The sequence below is a fragment of the Heliangelus exortis genome, chromosome 1 (genome assembly GCF_036169615.1).
Source record: "Heliangelus exortis chromosome 1, bHelExo1.hap1, whole genome shotgun sequence".
Classification (NCBI taxonomy): domain Eukaryota; kingdom Metazoa; phylum Chordata; class Aves; order Apodiformes; family Trochilidae; genus Heliangelus; species Heliangelus exortis.
Genome location: NC_092422.1, coordinates 173,741,311 through 173,758,425, shown reverse-complemented (window position 1 = coordinate 173,758,425; position 17,115 = coordinate 173,741,311). Strand labels below are relative to the sequence as shown.

The 17,115-nt window shown below is 39.4% G+C and overlaps 1 protein-coding gene across 1 annotated transcript in view; it reads left to right on the top strand.

Annotated features, from left to right (window-relative positions):
* Window positions 1-17,115, top strand: part of ANKRD26 (ankyrin repeat domain containing 26) — a 49,850-nt gene that overhangs the window by 5,917 nt on the left and 26,818 nt on the right. The window contains exons 8-19 of the mRNA XM_071733716.1: window positions 1,253-1,286; window positions 1,366-1,438; window positions 2,642-2,702; window positions 3,036-4,060; window positions 5,390-5,537; window positions 6,716-6,777; window positions 8,034-8,145; window positions 9,799-9,827; window positions 9,935-10,001; window positions 10,093-10,137; window positions 13,817-13,899; window positions 15,547-16,542. Of these exons, the coding sequence (XP_071589817.1) occupies window positions 1,253-1,286; window positions 1,366-1,438; window positions 2,642-2,702; window positions 3,036-4,060; window positions 5,390-5,537; window positions 6,716-6,777; window positions 8,034-8,145; window positions 9,799-9,827; window positions 9,935-10,001; window positions 10,093-10,137; window positions 13,817-13,899; window positions 15,547-16,542 (2,735 nt within the window). The remainder of the gene's footprint in view (window positions 1-1,252; window positions 1,287-1,365; window positions 1,439-2,641; window positions 2,703-3,035; window positions 4,061-5,389; window positions 5,538-6,715; window positions 6,778-8,033; window positions 8,146-9,798; window positions 9,828-9,934; window positions 10,002-10,092; window positions 10,138-13,816; window positions 13,900-15,546; window positions 16,543-17,115) is intronic.

Below are 17,115 nucleotides of genomic sequence, written 5' to 3'. Positions count from 1 at the left end.
CATGCACACTGTGTCTCATTGTCTGAAAGCCCTGTTCAGGTCAGGAGATGAGCTCATCAAAGTTTCTACATAAATGCTGTCTTTAGGATAGAAAAAATGTCTATGCTCAGTTGTGGCTTACTGTTAGTAGAAGAGATGTCTTCAGGCATTATATGCCTATATTTTCTTTCCTCTTTACTGATTTGGTCCAAGACTTCAGTTTAGTTGTCATTGTGAGACTTTATGGAAGGTCACCAATCCCTTGTTTATAAGCAACTTCATTTTGTTGTGATAGCTAACAAGAATTGGTTATTGAGAACTTGAGAAATGCTGAGGTGGCTGCTATGTGGAGATTGTATTGGTTTGTTTTTCTCTTTTGTTGTGGGAATTGAGGAGCTCTTTTATTTCATGGTTGTTATTGGTAGAGGTTTCAGCACCATTTTAGTACATAGAAGGAGAAGACAGAGCCAAGTGCTTCCCAGTAGGGCATGACAGGAAGCAGAGGTACAAGAGACATAAATGGAAACAAGGGAGTTTCTGATTAGGTGTGAGAAGGTTGACCACGATGGGGACAGTAATACCAAGAGGTTGTACAGTCTCCCTGCTCAAGACAAGACTGGATAAAGTCCTAAGCAACGCTATCTGACCTCATAGCTGAGCCTTCCTTGCGGAGGCGATTGCCTAAGAGACTTTCTGAGATCCCTAAATGACCTGATTTATCCAACATCCTACCTGCAAGTTGCTTCCCTGATGCTGATGAAAGCTTGAATGTAGTATAGAGTGCCCTGGATAGGTCCCTTTTGTCTCTTGGTACAGTGTAGAAAACTGCTGGTGTGAAGTTAAGCTTTAGATCTCAATTATGATTAAACCTTATGATTTATTACTTAAAAAAAGCTCTACCTACTTGTGTAATGAGTGCTTCAGAGGCTCATTTGCTGTCTTGCTAAACCACCAACATTTTGTTAACTGTTAAACTTCTACGTGTAAGGGTCCAAAGAAGATAGAACTCTTATCTTTTTTTTCTGTGTGTGTTTGTTTTTGGTTTGTGGCTCTTTTGTTATGTTTGTGGTTTTGTTTGTTTGTTGATTAATACAGTATGGCTTTAAAAAGCAGTTGTTTTGGAAATGCATTTATTCATGATTTCTTTTGTTGGTCTACCTGAGGTTTCATTCTGTTATGACCTGTACAGTTGTGCTTGTTAAATGTTTATATGTACTGGTTAATTTTTAGCATGCCAAAACTAATTCCAACATGTTGATTAATGTTTGAACAGCAATAGATGACTTTTCCCAAGGAGACTTAATAAGGTGAGACTGTAAAAATACGTAACACTTGCTTGAGGCATGTTCTGAGTGACACAGTACTCATTCTGCTTTGCTTTCTAAGAAGCTCTGAGAAAGAGGGGAGTGATGACAGCTGGCATACTTCTGAAGAAGAAGAGCTTGATTTTACCCCCAAGGTATGGTGCATTTACAGGAGAAATGTCCTTTAAAATAAATTATTTGAAAGCAAGTTTTCTCTGGGATTGAAACTGCAGTTCCAGCCAGTATACTTTCTCCATAGGAGCAACTTCTGGCCTTATAGCCTTCCTTCTGCTGTGATATTTTTTCCTAAAAAAACCTGTAGCTGTGGCAGAACATTCAGTAAACTTGTGGTTCAGTGCAAAAGAGGAATGGGTGCTAAGATAACAAGTATATTGTTTTATTTCTTCTTGTTCATTTGGGTCAGATTTGCAGACCCTGTAAGTTTCTAAGGTCCTATTATAATCTATTCTGTTCTTCTTCAGACATTGTTTCTTGCAAATTTAGTGATAAAATCCAACAGGTAAAGGGAAGGGTCATTTATTTCTCAGGATCTACTGAAATCCTTCATCACCTAGTTCTCCTTTCTTCATGGTCAGGTTCCTCAAGACCACTCAGTGGATGAGTTACTCAACTGGGCCCTCTTTTCTCTTCTTTGAGATGGCCTTCCATGCTTATGTGTCATATCACACCGAATGTTTTCCCTCTCTTTTAAATGCTCAATTTACTGTTTGTCAGCTACAAGCTCTCGCTCCTACTCTTTTTACTCATTTTCTGAAGAATTTTCAGCTTCTGCACTGATATCTGGAGCATCCGTTCTGTTGTCCTGAGATTCTGCAGTGATGAGGAACCTAAGTGTGGCAATTCAATCCACTCTGTAATGCTGGAAATGCCAGCATACTTGGTTTTGTGATTTAAATAGAAATGATGCCTCTTTCTGGCATGATACTGAAATTCAGGGGCATGTACTTACAGGGACTAAGATGTTCATTAAGTCTGGGGATCTTAACAGTTACTTGCAATGTGCACATTTGTAAGTAAGCATTTTGAAACTGCCATCTTAAAGACAGCTGAATTTTAATAAGCATTAGACCAAAAATGTATTTTTAGAACTGCTATGCATGTAAACATGGTTTTGGAAGCAGATGGCTTCCTGCACAGTGCTTTGGGATGAAATACTCACTGTATAGTTGGGTATTTGAGGAGTTAGAAGTGAAGGATGAAGCCAGCACTTGAGCACTACCAAAAGGACAGCTTGATTTTATTTACTATTCAAGATTTGTTGTGAACAAATTATGTGTTGTTACTATTTTGTTTTTTTCTTAAGTAAAAATATTTTTTTCTTGAATCTTTTTTTGCAGAAGCCACAGAAGCCAAATTTGACACTGTTGATGAATGCTTCTCAGCAGCTCAGGAAAAACAGTAAGCTATCTGGAAAAGATTGTCTGACACATGGCTTGCTAAGTAACTTTTAATATTTTTTTTATAGTAAAAAAAGTAAATTTTGAGAACACAGCACATACTCATTTGAGAAGTAAATAAGCCATATCATTAAAATGAAGATATTAATCTCCTCGTAAGCCTTTGTCCCTGGTCAAGTCCTTCCTCCATCCTGCCCGTCCCTTACTTAGCTCCTTTTCCTGATGTTCTTGGATGATTCCTCTTCTATGCATTAGTCTGGAAATATGACTCTTGCAATTAATCTAAGTAACTCCTTTTGTTCATATGCATTTTTACTTTTTTTCCTGTTTTAAGAGGATGGTGATGGTTCTGGAATTGAAAGTCCTCGGTCACCAAAGAAAAGCCTCAAACCAAGAATCTCTACTGATGCAGACCTGAACAAAGAAGGTGGTGAATTGTTGAATCAAGATGTCTCTGATACAAGCAACCTGGAGGGAGAAGAATTAGAGGAAGAGGAAGAGGAGGAGGAAGAGGAGGAGGAGGAAGAGGAGGAGGAATGTGATGAAAATGACACTGGAGATGATGATGAAGAATATGAGGAGGAAGAGGAAGAAGAGGAGGATGATCTTAGTCAAGATGAAAAGGTGGCAGATCTTGAAGAAACTCAGTCTAATGACATACGGAAGGAGGAGCAGAGGGAGAAAACAGAACCTGAAGAAAAAATTAATCAGAAATTGAAGTATTTGCGTAACTTGAAGTATGAAGAAGATTGGTGTGGAACTGAAGATGTCTGTGATGTGGAAATAAGTGAAAAACATGATGAAAAGGTGGAGGAATCTGTTGATGCTCCTGTGTCTTTTATAACTGGGTGTTATGAAAAGTTGCAAGAAGATATAACTGCCATGTCTCCAAAGGTAATGAATAATGAAGTATCTTGCAAGTCAGTACCAAAACAAGCTGTCTTTCAAAATCTAAATAATTTACAAGATAGGCAAGAAGGCTGGAACAGGAAAAGCATGGTTCAAGAGAAGTTTCATAGAAGTGCTGAGTCCTGTTTTTCAGACTCTGAAATGACAGACTGGAAAAAGGAGATACCTCAGTCCCTCACAGATAGTGAGAAGGAGAAGGAGAAAAAGTCAAGCTTCAGCGATGGCTTTGAAAATGGTACGAATTCTTGGTCAGCAGCAAAAAGCCCAAGGCTTGAAAGTCAAAAACCAAACTCTGTCATCCTTGAACATGTAAATGATGAAGATACTGCAGAAGAGCAATATGACAAAGTAGCTGATGAAGTCTGTGAAGCACTGAAACAAGAAAGTGAAAACTTGCACTTAAATAGGTGTGGAGAAAGATTAAGAGAAGCATTTCACTCAAGTACCAAAGTAAGTACATAGGGATGTTTCAGTCCCAAGGGTATTTTCTAAAGGTTAGCATAGGTTATAAACAAATGGTAAACTGGATTTCTCTTAATACTTATTCTTCACATATATCCCTCTTTTGATATTAGAAAATCTTCGAACTTCTAGCCAAAGAATTCTTAGGTATAAGAATAATGTCAGGCAGTATTTTCAGTATTATTTTTTCCTATTGGTCACTGTGGTTTTGCAGGAAAAAGAATAGGCAGTGGACTTTTCCTGGAATTTAATTTTTCTCAGTTGTATGTACAGATTTTATATGTGAAGATTTACTGCTATAGTAAAATTTGCAGTGTGGTGGCTGAAAGGTTGCACTTGAGAGCAAGAAGCTAGTGATTTTCCTTGGAGCAAAGTAGAGGAAAAGAAGGAATGTGTTCTGGAATGATGTAACTGAAACTCACACCTCTAGTACTGTGTGCAGTTTTAGGTGCCACAGTATAGGAAGGACATCAGGGTGCTGGAGAGGGTGCAGAGAAGGGCAACCAAGATAATTAGGGGTCTGGAGAACAGATCTTATGAAGAGAGGCTGAGGGAGCAAGGGCTGTTCAGCCTGGAGAAGAGAAGGCTGAGGGGAGACCTTATTGGCCTCTGCAGCTGCTTGAAAGGAGGCTGTAGTGAGGTGGGTGTTGGCTTCTTCTCCCTAGTGACTAGTGATAGGACAAGAGGTTCATGTTGCACCAGAGGAGATTCAGGTTGGATATATAGGAAACAATTATTGGCCAAAAGAGTGGTGGAGCATGGGAACAGGTTGTCCAGGGAGATGTTGTTGTTGGTGTCATTGTCCCTGGAAGTGTTAAAGAATGCGTAGACATGGCACTTCTGGAGATGGTTTTACTGGTTACAGTGGTGTAGGACTGAGGGTTGGACTTGATGATCTTGAAGGTTTTTTCCAACCTTGATGATTCTGTGATTCTGTGAAATGAAGCTAGAGTTAGACTGACATGAGGAAGTACTTCTTGGGGGCTCTGCAAAAGCAGGGATGAGACTTAGGACATTAGGTGTTTCTTTCTACTCATACAGATTTCTATGGAAAATTGAAGGCTTGGTAAAACAAAGCTCAACAAAGTTTCCCTTTTGTCTTCATAGTCATAATCATAGAATGTCAGGTTGGAAGGGACCTCAAGGATCAGCTGGTCAAACCTTTCTAATATTATTGTTTTATATAGAGATGTCTCAGCACCCCATTGAGCTGAGACTTGAGAGAAGTATTACACAATAAAAGTTTTTCAGGTTATCAGTGGATGGCAAAGATGCTTGTTTCTGCTCTGTCAAGCTGTTTTGGTCCATCTCTTTCAGGAAGAATCACCTGAACAGGAAAAAGAGGAGGAGGAGGAGCAGGAGAAGGAAGACAGTGTTAAAGAGCTACAAACTGCAGTTAATGAGGGTGTGAAACAATCTACTAATGATATCCATCAAGTGCACAGTGCTTTAAAAGACAACAATGGTGAGTCAAATGATTTAGTAAATACTGATCCAAATTCTTCCTCTGTAGATACTAAGGCACAGTAAATGAACTAAAATGGTGATTGACTTTTGAGATAGGAAATTTTTCCCTCACCTGTGAATCCTAGTGGGCACTGGCAGAGTAGGAAAGCAGCTTTTGTTCCTTTTTTCTTATTCTTTAAAAACTGAAATGGTGGCATTGTATTCAAAACTGTGCTATACAAATCAAGTGCCACTCTTGCTTTTGTTGCTGTGTTCTTCCTGAAGTGATCTGAACAAAATTTACAGATGAAAAAGAGAAGTACTGGAGTGTCTTGGGTGTGACTGTAATTCCTCTTCCTGGCCCATACCATCGGATTGAAAACCTGTGCTTGCTCTTGGCTGAAGCCTGTGAATGCTTTGAGTCAAGCTGAGAGCAAGCTGTTCTCTTTCAGTGCCTCACCTTGTCTGGTTCCAGAATGTAGGAGGTCTCTCCAGTGCCCCACTTCTGTGTGCTTGAAAGCATTGCCAGCTTGGTCAGAGTTGAGCACCTTTGGTACTTGGCTCAGGTCTCAGAGCAGGAGTAGAAGGCACTGTTCCCATTGTCTGTGTCCAGAGAGGAGCTTGGTGTGGTAGATGTTACCAGAACATGTGTGGCTGCTGATCTGTCTGATGCTACACAGCTGGCAGAACCTGCTGTATTCAGGTGTTGTGCCTATACACGCTTTTCTGTCTGTGTGCTTTTCACCATAAGTGTGCATTTGGCATCACTTAAATAGTCATAGCCTAGGCTGGAACCACCAGTTGCCCTTTTCTGGGGTGGGTGCCCTCACTGGTCTCCAGCTTCTTCTTCCCTCTGCATCCATGTCATCACCTTAGTGAATCCTCAGTCAATTTTACCTATGAAATGGCTTAAAATAAAGTAGTGAATATTGTCTAATCTGGCCAGAAACCCACTGAAACTGAGCCTTATGTCTGTCTGCTAGAGAAGAGATGTAGATGTTAAACATCTGGAACAGAAATGTTTTTTGTGTGTTTGAGGTGAGTGAGCTGTGAGCCCCTACTAATTCTGAAACAGCAATGCTTAGGTGTCTAGCTTGTAGGAAGCTGCAGGGTAATAACTCAATGTCAAGGAAGTTCTTTCCTGGTAGCAGAGTGAAATAAAAACATTCAGTGTCTCACTTCTTACCTCATTTATAGGTGTCTTGCCAGCAGTGGGAGCAGAGGATGAAGAAGATGCTGATTCTCCCTGGGATTCTGAGGTACTTTCTATGAAGGAAAGGGGAGAAAGTGTAGGAGTAAGATCCAGAAGCACCTGAGAGCTTGCTTTTTGCTTAGGCCCTACAATTGCTGAGGCTTATTTCCTCATGTCCTGCTTCTGCCACATGTGTGTAACTGGGGCCCATTGAAATTGTCCTGCTCTTGGCCAGCTGTTCAGAGCAAGATAAAGTTAGGTCAGGTCTCATAGCAACTGGCCTTTGAGTTTGGTTTCTAGTATAGTATCAAAGTAGTGAAGTTTCTTGCTGCTTAAAATACTCTTGACATTTTCACAGGGGCTGGCAGGGAGGATTGTTGCTTTTTCACCATACAGCTGTATTGCACTGACCTGGTCAGTGGTTGCCCTTAAGAGCTGCAGCCTAGGTGGTTAGCTGCTTCTGAATAGGTCCTCTCTACTTTTAGAAGTTGTATTTTTGCCCTTTTTGAAGGCTTGTTCAACAAACACACCACATGTGCTGGCTGTGTTTGCCCTTTAGTTCTTTCCATCTGTGATAATGGGTTAGAAGAAAAAGAACAGGGTCTGTAGCTAAACCTCTGACTTTGCTTGTAGGAAAAATGAACTCCTTCCTACTCCCTTCTGAAAAATACAAGACTAAAGTATTATACAGGGTTTTTTTAGGTAGTCTTATTTTCTGTAAGCTTTGCCTTGATTGTCTTTTGTTCAGTGCAGTTTGCCCTTCTGCTGGTGAGTAGCAATGTGTTTACCCACCACTGCTGGATACATGTCTAGGGAACTTAAGCACAAACTTGAATGTCAGGTCCAAGTTCAGTACCAAAGTTGGATCAGCACAGACCTGCAGTTACTGGTTTATTAGTGTGACAGAACAGAATTGTAGAGTGTTTTGGGTTGGAAGGGACCTTAAAGACCATCTATTTCCACCCCCGGTAAATGGCAAGAGACACCTCCCACTAGACCAGATTGTTCAAAGCCCCATCCAACCTGGCCTTGAACACTTTCAGGGATGGGGAGCATCCATGGCTTTCCTGGGTGACCTATTCCAGTGTTTCACCACCCTCACAATAGTTTAGATGAGTTGTGAGGTCTTCGCCTGCGATCTGAAAACAAACCCAGCTGCTCTGATTGTCCCATATACTATGTCTCAATGTGTCCTTTCCAAGGCTTGTGTTTTTGTATCTCTAGTATACCTGATAATGTGCTCTGCAGTTTGGTTTAGCAGGAGCATTTTGTGTAGAAATGAGTTGAAAATTAATGGTACCAATTCTCATGCTTGTGTTCTAGATTATACAAACGGAGTCGGAAAGTCCGAGAAGAGTATCCTCTGGTGTGTTGCTCCCAGCTGCAGACCAACATGGAGCATGTTCACAGATTGTCTCAGGGGGACACGACAATGGTAAAATCCTGGTGGACTAAATGTTTGTCTGTTGTAAGCATTTATGGGCTAAAGTGAACTTTTATCTGTGTCTGTCTTACGAGTGCTGTTATGATGTGGATGTGCACGATACAAATGAAGCACTTAGTAATTTTTAATTAACACCAGTTGTCCTGGCTCTTGCTGAGCACTGTGTGAAGGAAGTTGTCTTGTTTGCATTGTGTGTGTTCTTTAAACGTGTTTGTATTTTCTTGGATTCAGGTTCTTGTTGCACAATGATGAAAGTGCAGGTGGTGTAGGACTGACACATCTGAACATTTAAACATTCTTGATGAGAATGCAGCAGAAGAAAGCCATAATCTGGCAAAGTGTTTTGTTTTTTCTTCCTTTTGTGCTTTGCCTAGGTGATTTATGACTTAAATGTGACTTAAAGTTCAAGTTTTGTTGCTAAGGGTTTTTGCCTGTAGTTTGTGACACTCATCTCTTGAGTGTCTGGAGCAAAGGAAGTTTTGGCAGGGAAGCTTTGTTACTGGGGTTGAATTTTTTTCTGAAGTGTTTCTCTTATAACAAGTGGTTTGTCAGTTCTGCTTGTAGTATAGGTTCAGTGGGATAGCTGAAGAGTTGAATCCAGTTTTAGTTTAGTAAGCTGAAAGCAAAACTTTACGAGCTTCCAGGATCTTGTAAGTGTAGATGTTGAGGAGTTGACATGGAAGTCTGCTATGTACGATTATACTAAGATAAGTTTAAAACCAATATGATTTTACTGGTGATTTTGTTAATCTTTCTAAGGGACTTCCATACTGCTGGATCACCAAGTTTACTGAAATCAAATACTGGATATTTTTTTAATGTGCTGGGTTTTGGTGGTTTTTTGGTTGGTTTTGGTTTTTTGGTTTTTTTAATATAAAAATTTTGCTGTGGAGACATTGGGAGTATCATTTCATATAATTCTTTCATGAGAGGACTCAGACTGTAAAATAGCTAAGGAAGAGTGAGAAATACAGATGAGCTAGAGATTGTGTGGCTTTGGAAATGATTTTATGTTGGACAAAAATGTTGGGGTTTTTATTAATATTTGGAACTATGCTATAAATGCAGATTACAGCAAAACAACATTTTCTTTTGTTTCCTTGGTAGCTAAACCAGAACAATCTGATGAGAACCAGCATTTTTTACCTCATTGAATGGCATGTGTATGAGGTTTCTTTGTCTGAAGGTGTGCTTTCTGTGTCCCATCAGTAGTAGGGAAAAGACTCCTCACCATTAAGCTCTTAAACACAGAGGTTAATCACAGTCATAGTGCTATTGGACAATTTTATGTTCAATCATTGCAGCAGACCAGCTTTGGCTTTTGAAAGAATCCTTTGAGAAAGTGGAATTTGATTCCTCAGAAGGATTAGGTGTTTTGATCTTATTCTTGGCCTTGTCCCTTAACATGAATCTTACTAGATCTGTGATAATTATTTTTTAAACTAGAGGTGCATGATGGGTTCTATGCATTGTCCACTTCTGGTATAGTAATACAAATGCTATATAATGAGGTAATTAAATGTTAGGTATTGTACTTTTGATGCAATAATGCTTGCAACTACTACTTAGTTGCAGAAACTACTGATGTTGAATGGAGTAAAAGTTGCCTTAAATAACACTTCCCCACCCATTTTTTCCCTCCAGGCTTTTCAGAGAAACCCTACAATTCACAGGTGAGTGTTTGTTCCTGCCAGACTGACTGACTACTTGTTCTGCTCATTAAATAGTAGGTAGTTACTTCAAATTTCATTTCTTTATCCTTGGATTGTGTCTTTCGTAGCTGAAAACTTCTGAATCTATTTTGGAAGTTAATGAAACATCTCCTAAAAAATGGCAGCAGAAATCAGGTAATATTCACTTAATGTGATTCTGGATTTAGCATTATAATCTCTATGGATAAGAGTATTTCATAAAGCATCTGATTTATTTGTTTTTCAGATCTATTGGAGGAATTTGAGTTAGGAGATGCAGAGGATATTGAAGGTATTCGTAACAGTCTCTTTGTAGTGTTCTTTTATGGACAGACACATTGTACTTGTAGATTTTTTCTTCCTAATCTTTAATTAATGGTTCTAGCAAGGTATTCTGAGAGTAGGTCTATTGAAATATGCTCTTGTGCCTGTGGTGCTGCATCCTCTAGTCTGCCAATCAGCACTGTGAATATTTCTTCCACTATACTTTCTGTCATCTCCCATTTTCAGGCAGACCTGAAGTTTGCTTTCCTTCCACTTTCTAAAAAACACCCTTCCTGTTTGGCAGTTGTTTGGAAACAAGTAGCAAGTACATTCCTCTGAGGTTTCCCTCTCCTTTCTTGAAAGCTGACCAGCAGGTTCAGAGGTAGGGGAAGGAAGTGGAAAATAGAAACAAGGTGGGAGTAATTTACAATGTCAGCATGTTGTCAGGAGTAATCTTTTCTTTGGAAAAAAGGCTAAAGTGTATAGTTGGTTCACTATGTATGAAGAGGATGTATTTTTAGTTTCTTCATCTTAAAGTTTATTGCATTTTTATTTGCATATTTGTAATGAGATGAGAAACAATTCCCCATTCAGGTTTTAGAGCTGCTACAATTGGCCCTTGAAAATGCAAACCAGGGAGAGGTGAACAGATATGTTAAGGCAAGTAAGAGAACCTGTAGTTTCTAAGTACAGAATAAAAATATCTCCAAGTTCTTTTACATCTTTGCTTTAGAAGAAAGAAAGGAAAAAAAAGTATAGATGCCCTTTTAACAGTGGTAAGGACTTCTAGTTGCAATAGCTAATTGAACAAGTCCTTATTTCAATTTGGTTTGAATGATTTTTCTAGTGGCTTGAGAAACAATTACTGACTAGAATTACTGACCATGAGAACTGGAATTTTGCAGATGGAAAAACATTGCCTTTTTCCTTGTTCTGTGAACATCACACAGAAATTTCAAAGCTGATTAAACCCCATAGAAATGAAATCTTAATGTCTCCAAGGATCCTGAAATACTATCTGAAGGCTGAGGCTTGAGGCTCAAATCGCTCCTACTGAAAACTTTACTGTTGACCATAGTGGGGAAGACTGAATAGGAATCTGATTTGCTTTTGATTAATAGCAGCATGGCACCTAATTTTGAAATGTATGGACTCTGGAAGTGCAAAAGATTAAGACACCTACATGTTCTGAACAGAGAATGTGAATTGTGTGTTTGGAGGCCACTACTGGGTTCTGGCAGATCTGCCTTTATCCAGCTTTCTGGCAGACCAGAAAAGCTTATGCAGTCTCTGTTGTACAGTATTGGTCAGGGAAAAGTGTTACAGCTCTCTCCTGCGTCCACAAAATATTTAGTCTGTGTCTTAAGTAAAATTGTGATGTCTATGTGACACATTGAGAGTGATGGAGTTGTACAGTAGGAAGCTGCATGCACATTGCAGCGTGTGACCTGAATTAACTTTGTCAAAGTGATGGAAGAAATCTGTTAAATAAACCCTTATGGAAACAGTCCTGTCTGTCTGACCACCCCCTGCTCTGCCTGGGGGAAGGGGGGGCTTCTAGGAGTAGTAGAAACTTCAAGCACACAGGTGGATCTAGGCTTTGTTTATTCTAGGAGATATGGTTACCACTCAAAAGGCTTCTGTGCAGATTACCAACAAACTGGGTGCCTGTCTGTGCCTAGTTCTGCTCTCTTGAGTTCTTTTCCTTTTGTTTTCTGGAAGGATGTTACAAATGAGTGTGGCATCTGTGCAGATACTTCTCTGGAATTTCATCAGGCTCCAGTGGTTCTGGCCACCCCTTCCAGTTAGCACTCCCAGAACTGTATGCTTGGTGAGAGAGGAACTTGCTGGTTCAAAGTATCCAGCCACATCACAGCTCTAGTAAGAGGGATGTGGACCCTTCTACAAAAAACTGTGTGTAACTATTGTAGGGAAGGAAGATGTTGATCTTCAAGTTATAGAGGTTCTTTGTATAGGAGCTGAGTGTTTAATTATTCCAAGAATCTTGGTATTGATAATTTATCGCATTCTGTAGTACCTTCTGTGGTGCTATCTACAAATATTCTTTGACCACCAACATATCTGTCCTCTATTTCTAATGCTGGTTGGAGCCTTCCTCTGCACCAGCAAGCAGCTTGGTATTGGGGATATCTACAAGCATCTCTAAAGACTACATCTACTCTGTGAGCTTGAAGAACAAGAAAAAGGGGGAAGTACCTGTTTTCTTATAGAGCCTTACTGTTTATTAGATAATCATTAATTATTGTTGTTGTTGTTATTGTCTTAAATGCTGGTCAGAATGTCTGAAACGCATCACAAGCATCAGTAGATGGTCATAACAACCCTGTCAAATAAGTGTTTCCAACCCACTGATGACTGATGTGGGAAATGCCTTGTGCTAAAATACCCCAAAAAACAACCCCTACATTTACAGAAAATTCAGGAAATTCACCTACCGGTGACTGAGGTAGAAGGAGAAAATTATTATTCCACACTGTGTCATTCGAGATTAGAATTGACCCCTGGAGACCTGTATGACTGGTTGAAGGGCTTGGGCTCCCAGTTCATATGAATGAGTTGGAACTCTTAAGTTTGTATCTAATGCAGTCCCCATAAGGAAGAAAAGTTTGGAAAAGCAGTTACCTAAAGCAGATAATGCCACAAGTGAGGTTGGCCCTGTGACTCAAATACTTGACCCCCTGGTATTTTTTTTAGGAGACCAATTTTTTCCCTTCTTGCTCACTTTGCTTGTAGAATTTTTTGTCCCTCTCTTGTGTATAGAAACCTTACTGTGTAGAGATCATAGAATCATGGAGCTGGAAAGGATTTTCAGAGTGACTGAGCTGAAGAGCCTCCATCTCTGCTTTTAGGTGCCACCCTTCAGCTGGTGGGACTTGTGTCTTTCTGACTGTCTGACTGACTCAGTACTTGAAAGGGTTCAGTGTGCCTTGAACACAAACAGGGACAATGAGTTGCTACTTCTAAACTGTATCTGGGACTATCTGGAGTCCAGTTATCAGATACAGCATAGATTCAAGATAGTTACCCATAATGGGGAGTCCAGACTGAATCACTGCTTCTGAGGAGTTTGTGACCTGTTCAATATTTCTCTGAAATTCTGTAAGAGGAAAGGGTGAAATCCAGTCCTCAGCAGTACAGATGAAACATCCAGGTTACAGGTTATTTCTCAGCATTTCACACCTGTCTTTTGTTCAGCCTGCTACCTGTGTCTTCTGCAGTAGATTAGGCAACAGCTAGACTGAAATATTCAGTCCAGATTCACATCTAAAGACAGATCTGTTTCATGCAGAAGGTAAACCTGGGGCCTTAAATGTTTCATGGCTGATTTTGTGGTTTATGATTTTCTGTGCACAACACATAGAAATTAAAATTGCTGGAAGAATGTAGCTAGTTACTGCATGGGGCACAGGGAGAGAGATCACACACCCTTAAACAACAGGAATGGCTTAATTGTGACAAATTACAGTGATATTCACAAAATTTCCTTTTTGCATTAAGTGAAAGGAATTCAGACAGGTACATATTTAATCTGTATTTCAATAATTTTCTCTCTGGCTGCTTGTAAATTTGAAGGAATGTGTTATTTTGTGTAAGGTTTTTCTCACAAATATTCAAGATGCACACTAGGTGTGAATAAGTAGCATTAAGTTATGCTGGTTGTAAAAATGTGTGTTTTTTCACTCTAGGTGAGTACTCAGGATCTGCCTTTCATATGTCATCAGCTGAAAGAGAAGACATCAAGGATGCCACTGAAAACTATGGGGTGAAGGTATGTATAATCAAATATTATCAATTAGAGTCTGAATTGGTAAATTGTACTGTACACTAAGGTAAAGAAAACTAACGAGTAAGTGAATAATACTGAAGGGGGAATCCTGTAGATGGAAATTTTCTCACAGTCTGAAGTGAAGTTGGATACAGTCTTCTAACAGTTGAGTAAAAATTTTGTCATCCTGTTGGATACTTGCTGTTGTACAGCTTCATTTCCAGCTGGTTGGCTTAAGTTTTTACCCTTGTTTTTCCTGAAAAACAATGCAGTCAAATGCATTTTGTTCCATATGCAAAATCCATATTAAATTCAAGAGGGAGATTTGCCTATCACCTGCTGATCTGTTTGATTAAATCTGTCTGGTCTTCCTCTTTGTAAGAGAAAGATCATGCAAAAACCCTTGAGTTTTGGTGACCTTTCCTATGCTTTATCTCTGCAAAACATGCACCTGTTTGGCCTTGTTAACGTGTTTGGAAAGGGTTTGTTGCCTTTTTTTCAGGGGGTGTCCTAAAGGGCAATAGGGCAGGCATCTTGTTTGTGCTGGGTATACAGGACAGGGCTGGATAGAGGGGTCTGGAGTCTTCTGTAACACCTCAAGGACAGCAGAGCAAATTTTTTCTACCCCACACTGAGGCACCATGTTAGAATTAAGCATGTCCATCTTCCAGTCAGAGCACAGAACTGGAACCTGTTGGAGGGTGGTAGTAGTTGGGCAACAAACTTGGGGATAGTGAGGCTGAGACAGGTAGTGGCTGGCTGAGGTGCTCCTTCTCTGTTCTGAAATGAGGAATTTTTGCAGAGGAAGAAAAGATCCTGGCTAACAAGAAAAGAGAGAGGAGTTAGCTGGCCTTAGAGTACAGGCTCTATTTAAAAGGCATCATCAGCTAAGGAGGCAGGTGGGGAGGGAGCATACTAGGACTGTGACCATGCCAGGAGCAGTCAGAACTGTTGAGTAACAGAGCATTTAACTCCTATAGCTAAAACTCCTCCATGTGAGGAGACTGGGCCGTGTTGTGCTATGGTACCCTTTTCATACAAGCTTGGGTTTCTGATTTTTGATCAGTGGGGGGAAGGATTGGGCAGATTTCCCCAATAAGTGCTTTTCTTTGGAGCATGGAGTGGAATGGAATTTGGTATTTCTGAGTCTTGGGTGAAGAAATAATCCTAACTTAGTTTAATTTTCCATGTGGACAGTAAAAAGCTTATCACATTCTTTCACATCATGTTAGCTTAGCTAACAGGAACCTGTAAAATGCCAGACAGTAGAGAATGATGGAGGAAGGAGGGTGATAAAATATAGGCAGTTGTGATTAAAAATTATGTTAAAGCAATAAACTGTGAAAAAAAAATTAACTTTGTAACAAATGCCAGGTGTTACAGAAAGCAGGCAGGCTAAAAGTTAAAAGCAAGCCTATTGTCCAGACAAATCTAATCCAGGAAGAACTGTTGTCACAAAACTAAGCTCTTCTATTTTAAAGAACATGGTGATTCAGTGAACATTTCATTTAGTATCCCTCGATTTTTTTATTAGAAAAATTGCTTTCAAAATGTCCTATTTCTATTATTTCTATTACATGATAGGATGAGTTTGTAACAGAACTTAACCTTTTCCTTGGTAATCTTTCTGTCTGTACTTGTTTACTTAAGGATAAATATATTTTAGAAACTACCAACTTGATAAAAAAAACAGCACATGGAAATCAGACTGACAAAGCAGAAATTTCACATCAGGATGCCCTAGCAGAAAATGAGGAATCACACAGTGCTGACAAGCCATTTATTTTAAAATCTTGGGAAGAAAGATATGAAAGAATGTGGGTTGAAACTGAGAAAAGGGAATTGAAATCAAATTTTAAAAACATTACAGCAGAGCTGAAGCAGCTGTTTGGTGAAATTAATGAAACTGGGAAAACTACTTCCCTTGTGAAAGAAATACCTGAAGATGGCTTCAGTGAAGAGTTGAAGAGCTTTTGCGTTGTCTCATCTCATGCAACAGAATCAAGTAATAAGTTAGAAAGTAAAGGTCAATTTGGAGATATTAAACTTACACTGGGTGGAAAAGTACCCAAACTGGAAATTGTAGTTCCGAATCCTGGTGTCTCTCCTGATCAAAGTAACTTAAATACAAACCTGGAAGATAGCTGGAGTGCAGATGGAGAAGATGGCACAAACAATACAACTAATAAAAAGCCACCTCTAGCAAAAGGAGAGGAAAAGAAAATGCCTGCTGTGGAAATGGAAGAGAATGAAAATGGAAGTAGTAGAAATGTAGGGGAAAGTCCTGGCTACACCTCGAAGCATAGTTTAAAAAGAAGTATTTTGGATGATGCTTCTACTATTCTTCCTAAAGTAAGACCTGTTTCTACAAGTGATGAAAATGCACTTTTTGTAACAGAAAGGAAAACTGGAAAAGACTCTGGGTTTAATGATGATGTTCCCAGGTACTGCCTTATCAACAAAAATAAGATAGGAGAAACAGAAACTGAAAGTCTTTTTGCAGATGCTCAGCAGTCAGGTAGCATGATGGAAAGGAATCTTGATGAAGAACTAAAACAAGATATGGAAAGATTTAAGAGTAAGGTAGGAATGCTACGAATAGTATTCCTGGCTTTGGAAAAGGAGAAGGTACAGCTCCAAAAAGAGGTAGAAGTTCCCCTGCTACTCCATATTCTTGAGTCTTTTCTCCATATCTATGGTCCTGTTCACTATAGCTATTCATTATTAAGGGAAGACACTCTCTACAAATTGGTTTTTGTTTTAATAGACATACCTTACTTATGAATTAAGAGAGCACTGGAGAGTTGTCCGTATTTTCTGAAAATATGGAATATATTGTTGTTCCAGTTTAACAGTAGGTGGCACTCAGTTCCAGTGTAAGTAGTTATCACTTCATTGCTATAAAAAGAAATGCAGACAATTACATCAGTTCAGATTCCAAATCAAAGAATGAAAATAGCTTCTGAACAGGGTCTTGACTCATCTCTTAATTTGCTGTGATTTCTGCATGGTGTGTCTTCGTTGTACTTTACTAAAATTCATGTTTGCTGTGAAACCCTTTCTGCTTGTGGGTTTGGGATCTTTTAATTTTTGCCTATCATTAAGGAAGCAGTAGTCCAACCAACTTCTACTTGATTTTAATGTGTTTTTATAACTAACATTGTGCAGTCCTAACTTTTTTTCATCAGTAGCGCTTTCACTTTTTTGTCATTCATGTTT